The 20,726-nt window shown below is 41.8% G+C and overlaps 1 protein-coding gene across 2 annotated transcripts in view; it reads right to left on the bottom strand.

Moving 5' to 3' along the window:
• Window positions 1-299: 299 nt before the first annotated feature.
• The window catches only part of CWC27 (CWC27 spliceosome associated cyclophilin), a 105,719-nt gene continuing 85,292 nt past the window's right edge, over window positions 300-20,726 (bottom strand). For both annotated transcript variants that reach the window (XM_048503564.1, XM_048503565.1), the window contains one exon: window positions 300-2,757. In XM_048503564.1, coding sequence (XP_048359521.1) covers window positions 2,595-2,757 — 163 coding nt within the window. In that variant the 3' untranslated portion in view covers window positions 300-2,594. The remainder of the gene's footprint in view (window positions 2,758-20,726) is intronic.

The raw sequence follows: 20,726 nt of genomic DNA, 5'->3' as shown, positions 1-20,726 counted from the left end.
TTCTAGGAAACCCCTTAATCAACACAGCTTTTTCCAACTCTGCAATGCCTGTTGAGGTATAAATACTAGAACTGCACACAGTAGCCCATATATGGCTGCACCAAGGATCCATACAGAAATACTACAATACTGGCCATTATTTTCACACCCTTATTTTTATTCTGTAGCATATAATCTCATCTCTTCATTACTGTTGCACATTGAAATGACAAAGGGTGCTCATGGCAACAGAGGTTAGGATTAAAATGACCTAGCTTCAAATCAGGTTCAAAAAAAGAAAAAGAAAACAATGCAATAAATTGAAATACTCAGAGATAGTTTATTAAGGAGAACCAAGGTTACAAATCAGAACAATACTTTAACTCACTTCATCATAAAATACCACACTGTCCATCAGTACAAGTACTTGATGTTGGCCCCCCTAACCAGTAGTCACCCCTCCCAATGGTTGGAAGTGATGTCAACAAAATGGAAGTGCATCATTTTTGGGCAACATGTTCATTCAGCTATCCCCTATGGACCCACATCTCTCTACTTTCCAGTCAAAGCAGTTAGCATATATTTAAGGTTAGGATTGTTTTGGTCCAGTGTTCATCACCTTGCACTAATCTACACTGAACTTCATTTGTCTCAGATTAATTTATTTGTCCAATTTTAAGTGATCCTCCTTGAGCTCTTCATTGTTCTGTTTTGGTTTCAATTATCCTGAACAATTTGGTATAATCTCTGCATTGCTCACCCTCAATTGTCAAATCATTGATCAACATATTAAATACATGTCCTCGGGGGATCCCACCGCTTGCTTCTGTTGTTTACAAGAACTGTCCATTTACTGCTATTCTCTGAATGCTGCTGTTTTAACCAATTTTCAATTTCCTAGAACACTTCTTATCTGTTGACTGCTAAAGTAACTTGGGAATCTTCAGTAAGGGATCATGTCAAAAGGCTTTTGGAAAGTCCATATAACGTCTTCCTGATCACATCCACTTGTTAGTTAAGTTCAGAGAACTTTAGAAGGGCAGTGGGGCACTACTTTCCTTTGCAGAAGCCTTGCTGATTTTCCATCAGCAGGTCTTAGTCATCCATGTGCTTACTAATTTTATCTTTAATAACAATTTCTACTAATTTACTTAGAACACAATAATTGATCTGAAATGTTTCGGAACTCTTTAGAAATTAGTGGTCCATGTGCTATTTTCTAGTCCTCTGGTAGGGAGGAACATTTTAGCAGTAAGTTATGTAAACTTGTAAGATCAGCAGTCTCACCGTTGTGTTATTTAAGAACATTAGCGTGTCTGCCATCTGGACCTGCATACTGGTTAGTTTTCAATTTGTCCGTTAGTCTAAGAATTTCCCACCTCATCACCTTTATTTGGCTCAATTCTTCAAACATCCATCATGAAGACAGTGGCTCTGACATAGGCATCCTCCCCATATTTTCCATGGTGAAAACCAATGCAAAGAATTTCTTCAGTTATTCTGCCATCACTCCATGATCCTTAAGAAATCCTTTCACTTTCAGGGGTCCAACCACCTCCATAGCCAGCTATCTGTTCCTGATATATTTGAAGAAATGCTTATTGTTTAGCAATCCACCTATCTAAATCTCTTTTTGTTGCCTTACTTTCAGCTTACATTTGTTTTGCCCATACGCACACTGCTTTTGGTTCACTTCACCCAAGTATGCCCTACTTTTTTAATGAAGTCTTCTTGCCTTTTGCGCCTTCTTTGAATTGGGTTGTTAAGCTGTGCTAACATCTTTTTAGAATTAGTGGTACCTTTCCTAACCTGAGGTATGCATTTTATTTTGACTTTTATTTCAAAAATGTGATTTTACATAGTTTCTCAACATCTTGAAGGGATTTGACTTTCCTGATTCTCTCTTTCAGTATTCTTCAGATGAGTCCCCTGAATTTTGTTAAGTTCCCATTTTTGAAATCAAATGTGATTGTTTTGGATTTTGGGGGCAACTTTCAATTGAAATAAAATACTGAATTTAATCAGTCACTTTTCTCTATGCCATCAGCCAGTCAGTGTAAGGGTAGCTAAACTCACCATTATTATAACATTCTTTTTCAATTATTTCCCTTGATTTCATTCTCTTATCTTGAGATCATCTTCAGGGTTCTGTTCAGATGGGTGAAAGTAAGGCTTCACTTTTAAATTACCTTTAGGCATCTCTATATATAAAGATTATCTTATGTTCTTTAGCTTATCTGACTCTATGTCTTCTTTGACATGCAGATATATTTTTCATACATTATACCGTATAATATTCCAAAATATTTCACTATGCTGAAAATGTAAATAAAACACTTTCTGCATAAACATTGCAAATATACAAATGGACACTCAGAGAGAAAGAACAAAGTATTTTATCAACATTTATTTCCAAAAATTTCACAAAGCTCTTCTAATAACACATTCTTACTTTGCATCAGAATTCACAAAAACAAAAGGAGATGGCACTGTTTCCAAATTAGACACCAGATACCGTTTCACACATGGTAAGTGACATATTTCAGGACACCAGCTACTACACAGCCAGAACATTTGTGCAGTCATTTTCAGCTCTGGCTAGCTTGACATACATTTCATCTTCTTGCCTTTTTCTCTCTCAGAATCTTTTTGCTTTCTTCCCTTCTCCTCTTAGTAACAGGGTTCCGAGGATCATAAATCTCGAAGGTGTCTTCATCTGGCACACTTGCATCTTTTACCTTTCTGCTTTTATCCTCAAAATGAAGTATATGTGACATCCTGTTAAGAAAAAGAAAATGAGTTATTTTGGCTAGCTTGCTAACTATGGATGATTTGACTTCAACATGGTCTAAGCATGTATACTGCAATAAAGCTATCTATGCATCTACACTTGTTGATTCCATGTGTTAAATATGGTTTTCTAGGGGGAAAAAAAAGATGTGCATCCAACAATTCAAGTAACTTGCAGAGTGGGAGTTCCCTGTTTCCTCTCCCACGGCAGCTCATTCAGCCCCCTTGACATTTTGTTGCTGTGAGTCACTAGACTCTCAGGAATAACATACATAACAAAGTGAGGGAATCAGCAAAATTACCACTCCTTCTTCTGAAGCTTTAAGTGCTCTTAAGTCTTAGTAATTGCATGGTTGGGTACATGCCAGTGATACTGGAAAACTGCTAACAATGGAAAGGTTTGCGGGTTAGTGCAAATACACAGCTGGGAAACTTACCTGTCATTTCATTTGTGGGCTTATGAAAAGATAATAGGCATTCAGTATTAGACTCCAGGTATAAGTTAACAACTAAACTTTCCAAAAAAGCAGTAAAATTAATTGGAATTGATATGGTAAGTCACCATATCCATGAATTAGAATGCCTGTCAGTAGTAGCAGGTTATTTGGTTTGATGTCAATATGAAGCATCTAATCACAGTAGATGACCCATATGATGACTGAGGCTGAGATCAAGCTTGGGAGAGCCACGCTATCTCGCCCCAATCCTGGGTCCTTTTCCCTCCAATGTCTCCAGATCAGCTGAGTTCTCAAAGATTTATTGAAAAACAGAAATAAAAGAAATAAAACATAAATGCAGTTACAGAGATTGCTCAGCTGAATACACTCTTAGGTTCTGTTGGGACCTCCCGCCAAGAGATGCTTCTCTTAGCTTAGCCCATGGTAGAATCACCTTGATCTTTGTTCTTAGTCTCCAAGAAAACTTCCCTCCTTGCCATGCGGTTATCCAAAGCCTCTGAAGTGCCTTATTTGGGCATCTTCCTGTCCTGGGTACATTTCCATGGCCTTTTGGTTTCCCCATCTGGTGATCAAAGACCATTTTAACATGTAGGTGTGATGCTGCTAGCTTTACAGCACAATTCCATCACATCCATATCTGTGTTACAATCCTTCCTGCACTTGCGGCTCCCAAGATTAATTTATATCACACAGTAACCTGGCTGCTTCCTTTTGGCAGGGCAAAATGCAAAATACATACTATATTGAAACCAGCTCAGATTGATTGTAAGTATATCCAATGGCTGAAGTTCTTCTCGTGATCTTCTGACTCCCTTAAACTAGATAAAAGTAGCTCTCCTTCAATACAATAAGTTCAGCTCTTGGGTCAAGTTTGCCACATGTGGAAAGCCAAGCATAGCTCATTTTTGACTCCCAGGGCATGCATATAAACTGTTTAAGAACTTCACCCAGTAGTTTTCAGCATGGATGGGTTAATTTTTGAACTCTACAGGAAAACAGCCTTTATAGAGTACAAGATTAAACACCAACAATCATTTCCAAGCCAACTCTTTCTACCAACAATTAGCTATCTTAGCCATGTTTGTATTAGCTTCAACTATTAACATTTCTAATAATATGAAGTCTGTCAACATGGGTGGGAGTCTAAATTATCTTGTTTGGCTGCAAGTGGCAGGAAAATCTGGTCTAGATCAGCATATAAACTCTGGCCTTATAAGTAGGTAAAACTTGCATGTTCGTAAAAATGTTTCTTTTTTATTTTCTGAAAATAATCCTTTCACCCTTCCCCTTTCGACCAATGACAAAAATTAAAAGCTGTAAATCAGGTATTTCCCACAATGGTTTATCAAACACTTTCCCACAGTTTCCTACCTCACAACAAGCAGCGTTGATTGTGGTTTTGCTTGATGCCTTTTCATCAAAGCAATAACATTTAGATCTTTATTTCTAACCTTTGAAATGTGGATTTTTTTTGCTTTTCTTTTTCTGCAGTTATATGAATTGGCAAAAAAAGAATTTTATGAGCTCATACACTAGACACAAAAGCTATGTAATTGACATGGTTTTCAAATAAGAGGAATATCATTATAGTAAGAGAATTGGGGTGTTGTGTGGTTTCCGGGCTGTATGGCCGTGTTCTAATAGCATTTTCTCCTGATGTTTCGCCTGCATCTGTGGCAGGATCCTCTGAAGATGCCAGCCACAGATGCAGGCAAAATGTCAGGAGAAAATGCTACTAGAACATGGCCATACAACCCGGAAACCACACAACACCCCAGTGATTCTGGCCGTGAAAGCCTTCGACAAGCTCATTCTTTTAGGATATGATCTTTCTTTGATACCTAGAACTTTGTGAGCAGCCTGATTAATGTTACTAATTGGATTATGATTCTGGTCTCTTGGAGAATATAATGTGGGAACAAAGCACCCTCTTAACACTGTTATAACAGCAATGAAATATTTTATTAGAGCAGGGGTCTGCAACCTGCGGCCCTCCAGATGTTCACGGACTACAAATCCCATCACCCCCTGCCAGCATGGCCAATTGGCCATGCTGGCAGGGGCTGATGGGAATTGTAGTCCATGAACATCTGGAGAGCCGCAGGTTGCAGACCCCTGTATTAGAGTAACTATTAGATGGAAGATTATATTACAAATCTACTTTGCACCAAACATCAAAGCCAAATTGCAATGTGGCTTCAGGCTGGGGTTTGAGATGGAAACTGCACCAGCAGCCTAATGCTGAGTGATACCCTACTGGTCCTTCTGAACTATTTTTGAAATCGGCAATTGTGATTGCTTCCTGTATCAAAGGTTTAGGTCATCATTTTCCACAGTCCCACTGCCATCTTACAAGATGATTCTAGAAGATGGTACAGGAAGATAATGCTCTGGTCCTGGATTCTGATCTGGAGAACTTGTTTGGATTCCCTGTTTCCCCACATGCAGCCTGCTGAGTGACCTTGGGCTAGTCAGTTCTCTCAGACCTCTCTCAGCCCCACCTGCCTCTCAAGATACCTGTTGTGGGGAGAGGAAGGGAATATGATTGTAAGTTGTGTTGAGAATCCTCAAGGTAGAGAAAACCCAGGTATAAAAACTTGCTCTTCTAAATTAAAGGAGCAGACTTTTAACCCTCCACAAAATGTCTTGGTTCTGGGATAGAATAGAAAACACCTTGTCCTTAGATAACATGATGGGGAGGGGCTGGGGAGGGATGAAGTACTGGGAAGAGAGATAGTGAGAACTTCAAGTGTTGTGGGTTCCAGCTTCTCTCTCTCTTGTTTTTTTAAAGGCATTTGCAACTTTTTGCACAATGATCCTTCACAAGGATGTTTACTGAAAAGGAAGGCCCACTGTGGTTAATGAGGCTTACTCCCAAGTAAGTGTGCTATTGTGGCCTTAAGCTAAAACATGGGTCAGAAGGAAGGAAGGAGGAAGGAAATTGCTATAATGAATTGTTTAACACATAATACAATACAGCTTGTGCTCAGATTTCTTGTTTAACTGAAAACCAGCCTTTGTACAGTCGATTACAAAATATTTCATCTGTTTTTCTTTCATGTTGATTGAATAACTTTTTGGGAGAACTAGGAGGGACCCAAAACAACACTCTTATTGTGATTCCCAGCACAATAAATTCCTGACCCATTTGCCTCAATAAATCACTAATTTTACTGAACTGAAAGCATGCCCAAATATTACAGTCTCCCAAGAGAATACATATTCAGACTTGTTAGAGAGCTGTTTCCAGTGTATAATGTCTTGACAGTTTAGAATGCACCAGTAACATGAAAATGTATTTTGTCAATCACCTCTATCATTCAGCAACACAGTTCTTTATACTGCATGTTTTGGAGTGTAGTTATGATATGACAGATACATATGGGCTGGCAGAGCTCACTCTTTATCTAGGACACAGGCAAGTCAATGACAAAAAGATTTTGTGGACAGAAGCCACATGGATCCTGGAAGTCACCCCCAAGGTGACTATTGCCAAAGGAAGTGAGCAAATGGCTACACTGCAGAAAAAGCTTGGTTGGACTATAGGAGGCATTTCCAAAGCTCAGAGTTATGTGAATCCACAGTTAAAGCTGAAACGGACAGTTCAAAAGAGAAAGAGAAATAATAAAACCCATCAGATAGCTGGAATGGGGCAAGAGAGTATAGTAAGGGAACAACACAAAACACTTTGTTCAGAATTTGTTCAGAATTTGACCAATGAGTTAGAGAAAACATGACAATATTACAGAATCCAGAGTCTATGTCAACGGCAGCCATTGGTGAAGAGGGACCCTGATTGAAACAGCCATGCCTCCTGTAGCTCATTGTTCCTTATGCTGTTGATCAAGGAGACACCAGGACAGAATGAAAAGAACCAGATATGGAATATTGATTCTTTGTGATATTAAACATATGGTTTAGACAGGGTTGCTTAAGACTTCACAGAGATCTGGGATGGATATAACTGCTGGAAAGAACTTTTAGGCCTGGGATTCCTCAGCATAGTCATCACCCCAACTTAGCACTGTCCTGCTAATGCTCTTCTGGATTCTGCTTGAATGCTGAAACACACGTGACAGGGTGGAACTCAATGCAATCTTGCCTATCTGAGTGTTTGCAGGAGACTCATCCTCTTTACAAGGAATTAATTAGCCATTCCCACCAACAATAGTGTTGCACTTGCCTATAACTGTTGTTCAAGTGGTCTTTTTTGCAGACACACATTTTGCAAACACACAATCCTCCTGCTGCACTCTATAGAGGTTTTCTAGCTTCCTTGTGGAAGACTGCCCTAAAGCTGGGTGATCCTAATTGAACTTTGTCATCTCCCTGAAAGCCTTAGTTATGGGCAATGCAATTGAGCCTGAAGACTTTGATGACACAATGTGCACTGCTTCTTCATAGGGAAGTTTCAGGGAAGATGCCATGCAAATAAGCAGTTCTGAGAAAACCCTAAGATATATCAGCGGGTTCCCCAATAGGCATCATCTGGGGAGCAGCCAGTGACCAATGCCATACCCTCATCTTCAGTTTCAACAGATAATCAGTGGGAAACTCCATCTCTGATGGCTATCCGAGAAGGAAGGATCTACTGGAGAATGATATCTGTAGGAATAGTCAGACCTCCTGTAGGAATGTCTGTAAGAATACTCATCTCAATGCTCTGGATAATAAGAAGGCATAGTTATGTGCAGGCAATCTGTGATGGCTGGGCATGATAATTCTCGGCAGATCCCCTTCTACATATCAAAGACTCAGGGTCTTGGATAGCTGGAGCCAACAACCAATATTCCCATGCTGAAGATGATACTGCAGTGTCACCCTGTACCAACGGACAATAAAGGATCTCTATAACATCGCCATCATAGGAAGAAAACCTTGACTCCATGCCCACAGACAGCGTCGGCATCAGGAGATGGTACACAGACACCGAAGATGATATTTGATCAGATCTGAGGAGCGCCTAGGCGCCAGAGTATCCTCCTGACTCTAAATGATGACGTTGACCTTGGATGCTTCTTTGGTAGTGAGGGAGTATGATGTTGAAAAGGATGGATGACAGGAGCCAGGCTCAAAGGCCGGGTAGATCTCTTGGTCAGGCTTCATTTCTCTGATGCTTGATGGAATGAATGATCCGGGGGTTTGCACGCTGAACGGTGGTGCTCCTCCATGGAGGGTGAAAGCCATTTTAGATCATTCGTTCCCTCAGGGGGCCTCTTGATCAACTTATCCCAATGCCTCCTTCTTTCCTTTTTGAATGGAGGGCTCTGAGGAAGCCTGGACTGAAGCCTTGGAGGAACCTGACTCTGACCCCTTGCCCACAGGAAGCCTTAGTTGGAGGCAGGGGTCAGGGAGCGCTCATAAAGAGTGGCCTTCGGATAGAAAGCTCTTTTCTGCCTCGGCTTGGGAATACATTGGAGCAGTGCTTACAGGCCACAGGGAGATGTGCTCCTCTGAGGCACAAAAGAGTGTCCTTATGCTTTCAGGTTTTGCCATTTTTGTTCTACAAGTGGAACATTTCTTGAATAGAGCTTCTCCCTTCAACTAATCAACTTACTAAAAAAAATCACCCCAGGAACAGCACAAGAATCACAGAAGCTCGCAAATACATTCTTCAGTCGTGGTGGCAAAAGAAGAAAGTTTGGCTCTGGGGAAACTTTCCTCCCCTTCCTTCTGCTCCCTTGCATGCCACCCCTCCCTCCCCTCCCCCTCCCTCGGCTAGGGTGGGTGGGCCAGGTCTAGATGCCGGGCCCCCTCCCACCCTCCCTTGCATGCCACCCTTCCCCTCCCCCTCCTTCCACTAGGGTGGGTGGGCCAGGTCTAGATGCGGGCCCCCTCTCCCTTGCATGACACCCCTCCCCTCCCTCCGCTAGGGTGGGTGGGCCATGTCCAGTCCGTTTATAGGGAGTGTAACTGCTGCATCCCCTATTGTTTCCAATGGGAGCTAATAGGAGATGGGGGCTACACCTTTGAGGGTCCATAACTTTGGACCCCCTGAACCAAACTTCACCAAACCTGGGTGGTATCATCAGGAGAGTCTCTTAAAGGTCCCCTAAAATTTTGGTGCTGCTAGCTTAACAATTGCACTCTGGGAAAAGTTTGGCTCTGAGGAAAGTTTGGATCTGCAGGAGCTCCAATACAAGCTTGTTAGTCTTCTCTGTGGCCGGCTTGCACAAGTGCAGTACCGATGTGGGAATGCACAGACGGACCACATCGATGAACCCTGTTGAGAATTTTTAGGAAAGAAACCCAAACTTTTCCATTTCAGAGGAACCTTGTTTTATGCCACTGAGACGGGGCTAGTCAGAGCATGCAAGAAATCTTTCCTTGAAGAAGGATGCTGTCTGCTGCCAAGAAGAGGGGCAGCCCCAGCCAACAAGCTGTTCTTCTGACACCACAAAGGCAGTCTACTCACGAGGGATAATTTTTTACCCCATTTTCTACTTTGCATATCCTGAAAGCATAGCAAAGCTGAAGGCATATCCATAAGTGCTGCTGAGACAAACTGACACATCCACCAAAAACAAAGGCTGGTTAGAAAGGCACCCCTTGGACATTGCCAGGATAAACATCAGAGGGTAAAAAGATCATGAAGAAAGCCTACAAATCACTTCCATATTTAAAATCAAATTAGTTTAGCATGATTAATCATACTGCAAAGTAGACCAAAGACATGACTACTGTAAATAATCACCACTGTATTTTATATGGTATGTAGGGTTCACCCTGTCAGAACAGCTAAAAGAGGAAACAGCTGGCTTTTTAAACTTTCTGACGGCTATTGCAGTTACTTCCAGAATACATTAAAAGGATTTCCAAGCTCTGACTGTCACTTATTAGGCACAGCCTAACTATGTCACAGGGACTTTCATTTCTTTCACACCTAAGGCTCTATCCCTATGATATGCTACTTTCCTAAACATTCCTAACATTCCTGACAACCCCAGCTTTATAAATCTATTCTTGCAATTAAGTTCCACTGATTTCAAAAGATCCTATTTTTCTGAAACTACTGAGGAAACTTTGGAAAAGGAACATTTCTAAGTGGGGCTACTTGTCATTAAGAAACGTAAGCATATTTACCTGCAATTCCCCACAGGAATCAATGGGACTTTGTTTTACATAATAACTGTCATCCAAACATATGCTTATACTTGCTCAATGCAAACTGGAGTGCACATATTTAATGTGGAACAGTTCCTATAGCAGACATTTTTTAAAATAGTAAAGGTAAAGCCCTTTGGGGATGGGGCGATATATTAAATCTGATAAATAAATAAAATAAAATATAAAGAACCGGGTGCAGGCACTGGGTCATTATTGACCCAAGGGGTGATGTCACATCACGATATTGATTAGGCAGAGTACACTTATGGTGTGGTTTACCATTGCCTTCCTCAGTCATCTATACTTTATTCCCAGCAAGCTGGGTACTCATTTTACCGACCTTGGAAGGATGGAAGGCTGAGTCAACCTTGAGCTGGCTACCTGAAACCAACTTCCATTGAGACTGAACTCAGGTTGTGAGCAGAGCTTTGACTGCAATACTGTAGCTTACCACTCTGCACTATGGTGAATTAACAATTGTTTTGGGGCTACAGGGCACACATGCCCCTGAACTGTGGTCTCTTGGGGATCCCAGGGGCTCTGTGCATCTGCCACACATCTTTCTGCACCATGAGGGCTTTTCAGAGAAGGGAATGGCGAGACTTGAGAATAAGAAAGGTACTATAGCTAAGAATCCTGCCAGTGCTGGGAAACACATGATCCCCGTGAGCCAATCCTGAACCAATGTATGCTATAAAGCAACACTTCCCAAACTTTTTGGTATGGTGACCAACAAATTCAATTTACTAGGTATAGTGACCAATCTAGGGCTGGCCAAGGTTTGTTGACACCCTAGACAAACTGTGACCTTGGTTCTCATCTAGTTCAGCATTCCATTTTCTATACTGGCTAACCAGTTGTGTTTGAGAAACTAACAAACATTGCCCACTATGAACCCCAAGCAAGTGGCATTAAAACATTCACAGCCTTTGCATATGATGGTTACATTCCAGCCTTTGACCACTCTCTCCTTCTCCTTTAATCTCTGTAACCTCCTCCACCCAAGAGTCTAAGAAAATCAGTCTAGTAACCAACAGGACATATTGTACTTGATCAACTCGTATATGCAGTGAAGAAAAACAATACCAACTAATATATCACATGGAAGATAGTGTTTCCACGATCAGATCCTGGTTTCCAAAACACAAAAGGGAGCAATGGAAAAGGCATGGGTGATCATTAGGGAGGGTTCGCCTGCAACCTACTTGCAGAGGCTTCACAAGCCATTTTTGAGACTTGACTCACAGATTTGGAAATACTGCCATAAAATCACACCTCTCTGCTGCTTTCCCTGTACTGAAGGAGGCTGCAAGACTATTCTTCTGTATCACAGATACCTACTTGCCCTGAGCCCCTGCTAACAGATACCTGAGCAGCTGATGAATCATTGTGTGTACATAAAGGTAGCTCACAAAATGTGTTTCTTGTCTTATAATGCCTAATAATCTGCCTGTATAAAGAGGGGAGTCTATATAAGCAGAAAAATATTCCTTTAAATACTAAATATCCCCGCCAATACTCTGAGTCACCATATTTGAAAAGATGAGCCACAAACAATAGAGCAAATGTTGCAACACTCTGTCTTCAGTTGCCCGACAACTGCGCAGCACACAAAACCAGCAGGCAGGGAGGACAGATGAGAGTCCAAAGATCAAAGGCAACGGAGGTCTCCTTCCCCAGAAAAAGAAGCGTTAGCTGTTCTGGAAGAATGAACTCACTGGCACTCTTTCATTTCCAACAGAGAAGTGGGTGGCAGAGGAAGAGGAGAGACAGATGAGAGACAGAAGAGGCCCAGAAGAGAAATAGATTTGAGGAAGGAGTATAAAGAAATAAAAGACTAAAAGGAAGAGGGAGAAAGAGAGAGTGATAGAGAGAGATCAAGAAAACATACACAAAATAAGAACACAAAACAAAGGAAAATAAATTGTTGGGGGAGGAGGTAAAATGTGAAACCTTAAAATAAATGAAAAATCCCACCTGATCCTATTCAGAGGCATACCAAGGCCTTTTGATTTATATTAGCTTAGACATGTTTAACTCCACATAGCCTGGGCCGCAGACAGAACACAACCACAAAAATCAGCATCTTCAATTCCAAGCTCATCTACACTGTACACAAATGAAACACCAACAGACTCCTGTCACACCAATCTTTAAGAAAGGGTCTAGGGGGGACCCGGGAAATTACAGGCCAGTCAGTTTGACATCTGTTCCTGGTAAATTAGTAGAATCTATCATTAAAGATAAAATTATTAAACATGTAGAAAAGCAAGATCTGCTGAGGAAGAGTCAGCATGGCTTTTGTAGAGGCAAATCCTGTCTTACAAACTTACTAGAGTTCTTTGAGGGTGTAAAACAGACATGTGGATAGAGAGAACCAGTGGACATTGTCTACTTGGTTTCCAAAGGAGCTTTGACAAGGTTCCTCACCAGAGACTGTTGAGAAAACTCAGCAATGAAGGAATAAGAGGAAGTCCTCCTATGGATTAAAAACTGGTTGAGGAACAGGAAACAAAGAGGTGGGTGTAAATGGGAGGATTCTCACAATGGAGAGATGTAGGGAGTGGTGTCCCCGTGAAGGATCTAGATTTTGGGATCCAAAGTGCTCTTTTAACTTATTCCACCATTAATACCTAAATTAGGAATTTAGGTAGTGTGGTGTGCCAAGTTTATGGGTGATATGATACCAAATTGGTGGTGGGTGGTGAGAACCACTGAAAGGGATTATGAAAGAGCTCCAGGCTGACCTTTGATAGAAAATTAGGTGAGTGGGCTAAGAAATGTGTCACAGTTCAATGTGGCAGAAATGCTAAAAGTGATGCACATGAGGCAAAAAAATCCAAACTTCGCTATTACATACCACAGGGGTCCAAGTGCTATCAGTCTAGACCAAGAGAAAAGGGATTTGGCGTCTTCCGTTGATAGTTTCATGGGAATGTCAACTCAATGCATGGCGTAAAAGCTGGTGAAAAGGCAAACTCTATGCTGGGGATAGTTAGGGGAAGGGAATGGGAGTATAAAACTGCAGGTAGTACCAGTGCCCTTAGGTATAAAAGCATTGAATGCTAGGCGCATACTTGGAATTACTAATGTTCAGTTCTGGTAGCCACATCTCAAAAAAGGATATGAGAGAGATAGAAAAGAGATTGAAAGAGAGAACCTTATGAGGATGATTGAAGGATTGGGAGCACCTTCCCTTATGAGGAGAGGCACAGCGTTTGGGACTCTTTAGTTTGGAGAGGAGACGTCTGAGGGGGGATATGGGATTGAAGTCTATAAAAATTATGCGTAGGGGTATCATTGCTGACAGAGAGAATTTTTCTCTCTTTCTCACAATACCTAGAACCAGGGGGCATTCATTGAAAATGCTGGGGGGGAAGAATTAGGACCAATAAAAAGGAAACACTTCTTCATAGCTTGATGTGATTAGTGTTTGGAATCTCACTGCCACAGGGAGGTGTGGTGATGGCCACTAACCTGGATAGCTTTAAAAAGGGCTTGGACAGATTTATGGAGGAGAAGTCAATCTATGGCTACCAATCTTGATCCTCCTTGATCTCAGATTGCTAATGCCTTAGCAGACCAGGTGCTCAGGAGCAGACAGCAGCAAGAGAGCCATTGCTTTCACATCCTACCGGTAATGTGAGCTCCCAAAAGGAAGCACCCTGGTGGAGCCCTCTAGATAGCGGCAGAATGCTGGACTAGATGGACTCTGGTCTGATCCAGCAGGCTAGTTCTTATGTTCTTATGTTCCTTTATGTCGAATAAATCAGTAGGCATAGATCTAACTCAGGCATAGCAAACACACACCCTTGACGCTATTATTTTAGCTATTTCTGAGCACAGCTGCTTCACATGACAAATAAACCCATCAAGTTGGTGCTATACCAGGTATTTGTGAAAGATCCTGATCGAGATCCTTTTGCCTCTTACTTTGTTAAGGGCACAGCTCATGGAATTTCCAGTAAAGCATTAGAGTGAAATTCAGCAAGGTAATTATATCACAAGTCCTGTCACCGTGCTCTTTCTATTCAATTTCAGAGGGATTTGCATGAGCTTCGCTGAACTGAATGAAAATTCTGCAGCACCGATAAGCAGCTGCTTGCATCTGTAATCACCAGTCTTAAAAGTGTATTTTAAAAGCCGCGTGGGAGTAGCTAATTAATCACCAAAGCGGGATACTTTGGTACAAATCCAAAACTGCGATAAAAAGGTTAATTAGTGGGAGCAATGCAAGAAAGACAGATGTACCATCTCCAAAATCCAAACAATAAAGCTAATTGCTGAAGAGAATTCATAAACAAATTTTTCGAGGTCAAAATGAGGTCCCTGGAAGGTAACAAAGCCTTTTTAACTCTGAAACTACTGAAATGGATACATACATTCTTGTTGTTGTGAGTTTTACGGGCTGTATAGCTGTGGTTTGGGAGTTTTTGCCCCTAATGTTTTGCGCGCATCTATGGCTGGCGTCTTCAGGAGCATGTGTTTCTCTCTGTGGCACAGTGGGAAGCCAGTGCAGAAAATGGAATGCTGAACTAGATGAGTGCCAAGGTCAGAGTTTGCCTAAGTGTCAAAAAGCTTTGGTCTGTGGCACATCTTACTGAGGGTGGTCAAAGACTGGAATATAACCTCTATAGGTTGTGAATGTCGGAATGCCACCTGCTTGGGGTTCACAGTGGGGGCAGCTGCATTCTGTGTGCAATGTTTGTTGGTTTCTCAACATATACTCCACACAGTCACTCCAACCCCAAAGATAAAATATTATGTAGAGGTTTCCGCCATACTGCAACCTTTAAAACTTTCGACAGGACTCATGAATGGATATGTGAAAATAGGCATCTTACAGGGCAAGGACCACAAACCAAATGCCCCCTGAAAATAGAGGATGTCTGAAAGGGAAAGCATCGTACATTTAGGCATGTACAAAGACATATTTAGAGGTCTGAAGTCCAGGATAGACATCTTACCATCCCCCACCCCCCTTCATCAGTGAGGACATATCTGGAATAAAATCCCCTTCGAGTAAAAAGTTGAACTGAGTCGGCACCCTTTTGGAGCAGTATGGGAATCTCAGCTGCTAATGGAGATGAAGAACACTTGTAGGGAGATTGTGAAGAGAAGCACGGAGGGATAGATTTAAAGTGTAACCAGTAACCAAACTTTATTACAGAAAGAGCCCATTGATTCTAATACGTGATCAACAGTAAAAACAAAACAGAAATCCAGTGACAATCAGTCATGGAAACGAGGGATTCCTGGGGGATTGAACACCTTGTCTCCCCTTTTGCTGGGAACAATTCCCTTGTTGCTGGGAAATGGAAGGAAACCTACAACGAGATGGTGGGTAGTGGTTTGAGTTACCATAAGAATATTGATTGGAATGACTTCGATTAGAACGTTCCTTCGTTTGAAAGGTGCAGTGCTCTGGAAGGTATTAATACCCATCGACTTTGCAGTGAGGCGACTTATCCAGATCCTGTCTAGGATGGACTCTTGCTAGGGCCACTTCTCTCCCTTACCTCAGCACAGTCTGTCGTGCAATAAATGCCTTGCAATAAATGCCTCTCTGCCTTCTTAAAGATTAAGCAATATGGTAGTGACATCACATCTCTTCAGGAACTGGCTGAAATTTTTGGAATGGAATTTTTGGTGATTCCTAGAGAGGACTGATATTACTCTACAGTTTTCCCATGGCTGTTAGCCACCTCCCCATGTTGCTGCTCCACCCTGGTTTCTAGCTTGTTACCCGGCCCAGCTTGGTAACCCTATCCCCAATAAATGTTCACATAAATGAACTATCTAGAAATTTGCAATCCTAAACAGAATTATTATTCTGTTATTAGTTTAGAAGGATGTAACTTTCCTTTGGAATTAACTGTTAACAATCTCCTCCCCCGCCTCTCCCCTCCAAATAAGCTCCTTTAGGCTAGGAAGTCATGTTCCCAACAGAAGGCATTAGTAGTCCAATTCAGCAAGACATTTAAAATTAACTCCTTGCCTTATGTTTCACTTGGGTAAATGTTCATAGAGTCATAGCTAAAGCTATGGTAAACAACTTTTCCAAGTTTCTCTCTTCTGGGGAAAAAAGAACAGAACTACAGAGGAAGAAGCAAAAGATGGTGTGGAGTACTATTCTGAGCCAGAAACATGTGTCAGCAGAGGAGCAAGTCCACTACCACTGCTCCTACCTCTTCTTACCATGTGCCAGGCAAGGAACTGCAGTTATTGTGAGGTTACCTGACTCCGCTTGTCCCGCTGAAACAGAAAACCACTTGGAAGGTGGTATTTGTAAAAGCAGCACGCTTTCACTGCCACTATTCTCTGCTGCTGGATGAGTTGCCATGCTTTCTTCAAAACTTTCCTTGTGTGCACAGTGAATCTTACTCTCTCATGCTAAGTGGATCTGCCTACCCAAGTGGAAAACATCACCCCCCTTTAGGAAGTCAAAAACGTTTTTTTAAAAGTTGTCTTACTTTTGAGTAAACACAGTATAAATAGATATTCAAGTTCTTAGAAAAACATAGGGAGTGAAAGAAAAATGGAATAATTCACCTGAAAATATAACACAGAGAATGAACTCGTTCTAATTGCCATTCGGCAAACCGATAAATCATGGATTGGATCTGGATGAAATTTTCTGCTCATGGAAGGGAAGCTCAAATTTCCGCCTTTTACTTCGCCCTATTGCACACCTCTGGCATGCTCACTGCCCTGTTTCTGAGGGTCCCATATCCCACCAGGAGTCACATTTCAGGTAGATGAACTGGTTGCGGAGGAAGAGACGGAGTCCGGATGTTTAGTTTCTACTGACAGAAATACCATCTATGAGCAGAAATGTTATTCTGGATCCATCCCTAGGTATAAGAATGTATGTGCTCACTTGTGGTGTGTATCTCCCCAGTCATTACTCCTGTGAATGAGGGAACAATCACAGTAGTTCTCCTTTCTCCCAGATAGGTAGACATCAATGATTTCAGAACAGTGTAACTCTGCGTAAGGTCTCATGCTTAGCTAAGTGTACATGAACCTGTCCTTTGCTGTGTTTTAACACTGGCCAATCAAGGTAACTATCATCTATTCTCTGGAAGGGGCTCTCGGGCAGAGGCCTTTCATACCTTTTCATTTTGACTAGAGATGCTGGGGATCAAACCCAGCACCTTTGCATGAAAAGCAGATGCTGCTGAGCCATGTCCACACCCCCAGAATTCTATGATAAAAACTATATACTCAATTTATTTCAAATTAGGCACAGCAATTCCTTCAGCCAATGCTAGCAAGCCAAGTCTGCCACAATAGCAAAGTGAAACATCGACTGCCATCACTGGAAGAGGACAAAAACTTAGCCCTAGTGTTTGCAAAGAAAACAAACGCTAAGGGATATATAATTATGACTTTTCAAAGCTATATGATTGCTCAGCAATCCTGGCCCAGGTTGTTATCTAATTGTCCAAGCTTGTAAAACTGCATAATTGAACATGCAGGCTCCATAACAATAAGAGCAGGCTTGAAGGAGGAGAATACATTTCTACCAGAAAGGTGTGGCTATCCTGATTTATGGATCAGAAGAATAATCTTTTCAGGTCATGAGGACGGAACTACCAATTAAACTGATCAAAGTGTTTCTTGTTTGGAAGACTCACTCAGAGAGAGGAAGAACATTTTTTTTTTTAATAAAGGACTTTGAAGACTACGTTTCTAGAGGAGTACAATACATTTTGGTGAGTAGGACTGATAATTTCCTTGACACGAAGCACCAGTGCACAATGCGAAGGCCGGATTCAACTGGTTGTTGTGGGTTTTCTTGAACACAGCATGTAACAGACTTCTCTCTGTGATAAACCTCTGAAGATGCCAGCCACAGATGCAGGTGAAACAAGATCTACCAGAACATGGCCACACAGCCTGGAAAACCCACAACAACCAACCAGTGTACAGTTTGATGAACTACATAGTAAACTGATCCATCAGAATAAGGGATGTGCTTATTTATGGCACAGTTCCACAGGTACAGGTATTAATACAATTAGAATCCCACTTTTGATAAGGATTGCAGCACTGCTTCGACCACAGCAAAGGGAATGAGTCAGTATGAAGACAGAAGGCATGTTCTTGCTATAGTCTACAATTAGTAGCATTTAAATAGCACATTTGAATTTTTTGTTGTAAACTTGTAAACCTGTCTAAACCAAATCCTCCAAAACTATTATTCTTCTCATAAGGGGTGTGTGTGTGTGTGTGTGTGTGTGTGTGTGTGTGTGTGTGTGTGTCTGTCTGTCTGTCTGTCTGTCTGTCTGTCTGTCTGTCTGTCTGTCTGTGATGCAAAATCTGGGCTGAGCTTTTCTTTCTCTTCCATTACAGGTACTGAAGTCTAGGGTTTGAAGCCAGATACACCCAACCATAAGGGTGTTTGGCACACAGCCTGTGGCTTGGAGTAAGCCAGACCAATGGATCCAGGATCAGCTCAGGATGTCAAGTTTAAATACATTTTGTGAGTTTGTCCAAATATTTCTTGTTATTTCTTGGTAAGTTGCTTTGAGTTCCCAACCGGGAGCCAGAGAGGCTGCGGTAGAACAGATCTGCTTTGATCTACGGGCTGTATTCCACCTAGCCAACTGACAGCCTTCCCCTCTTCCATGTACTTCTTTAAAACAGCATGACCAAGACTAGATGGAGTGGCCTATGTGGTACGGAGAACTGCGACCAGCGTCCGAAGTTAAAAAGTATTGATTAAAAAGAAAATGTTTCCAAGCATACTTTTAGCACAGCATCAGATTGACGAAGGGGCTTGCTACCGGATCGGCCCATGGTGTGCGAACCTCTGTTTTAGAAACAGTGTCTCTACCCATTTTACCAACCCTTGGAATGCCTAGCAGTGCAGTGCTGAAATGGGGAGCCCATTCTCTGCTAAGCCAAAGAGTCTGCTCTCACTAATTCCCCCACTCTGAAAGAAACAGACTCCCACCATTTCAGATAACAGTCCAAAAGAAATGTGAGACAAATGCAATTCTTTTGTCCCTTTTTATATACATGCCCTATCAGCTTTTTGAATACAGGATAGATAGGCCCTTAAGCTTAGAATATTACAGATCTCACAGAGTTCACAGTACCTGAAAGATTGTGCCAGCTCTCTGGGACAACGCATGGCCAAAATGGCTGCCTCCCCCAGACCAAAGGCAAGAGCTCTGTCCCAGCTGGAAGAGAGATTTTTCCTTGCTCCCAAGAGTTTTATCAATTCCCAGTCCCCACCCCCTTGACCTGGCTAGTTTAGGTCAAGGAGGCTTTGGTGCTTTTTCATCCCTTAAAGACCTCCAAATCTGTGATACCTTCTTGGAGAAAGGGGGGGGGATCTTGACTATTGCTACCTGTAATTAGCATTTCTAAAAAGGTGGCTGAGATGAGGCAAGCAACTGAAATGACTTCCCTCTGCCTCCTGCCCAGAGGGGAGAGGGGAGGAATGTTTAAAAATGTCCCTTCAGACCTCAGTGGAAAAAACCATTTCGTCAAAGAGGCAAATATACTTCAATAAAATACTGTTGATGAAGGGCTCGGGCTAATGACCACCCAATAATCTATAACCACCTTAAGTACTTCACTGCATCGGCTGCTAGTCTCTTTGTTGCCTACCCGAGAACTTCATACATTGCAACTAGCCAAAGTAACAAAAAGGAACCTCAATATCCAGAGAGAGTAAGCATTTGAATGCCAACTGCAGGAGGCAACATCTGGGGAAGGCCTTGGCCTCTGTGTCCTGTTATTGGCCCTTCACAGTAACTGGCTGGCTGCTGTATGAAACAGGATGCTGGACTAGACAGAACACGTCTGAACCAGAAGGGTTCTTATTATTATGTTCTGATGTTGATGCAGAAGCAGGAAAAAAAACTTGTTCAAATTCTCTCATATTCAGCAGAACACTGTTTAGAAATAAGGTTAGAATTGGAGTAGTGTCAGCTGTGAGTCTGCTTTTACACATATTTGCACATGCACACCATTGAGGCAACGTAACCTATAGGGAACTCCAGGGTCTCCAGGCAAACATTCCATTCCTTGAAAAAAAAAATTCAGGCTGATGACAACATAAACTTTACTTTGTAAATCTGTTTCTTCAGATTTATCTTTTTTTACTTTTAAGGGGCCCAAAGTGGTCATTTTGGTCTTAAAACATTCTGAACAACCTGTCTAGTGGGATATTAATGTGCCAATGAAAAGCCAAACCATCAGGAGTCCCAGTCCTGACACACTACTACTTTTTTTTTAAGCGACTGGGTTTTGCAATAGTATCAGAAACACAGACATATAAAACCATTATGATTTATGCTTTCAGTGTTTCCACTGTGCAAAGCACAGGCATGATGCCTTTCGTTCAGTCATTTACAGGAACAATTCACACATACC

This window comes from Sphaerodactylus townsendi, linkage group LG07, assembly GCF_021028975.2.
Source record: "Sphaerodactylus townsendi isolate TG3544 linkage group LG07, MPM_Stown_v2.3, whole genome shotgun sequence".
Lineage (NCBI taxonomy): Eukaryota > Metazoa > Chordata > Lepidosauria > Squamata > Sphaerodactylidae > Sphaerodactylus > Sphaerodactylus townsendi.
Note: the sequence above shows the minus strand (reverse complement) of the source record. Positions and strands in the feature narration are given on the sequence as shown.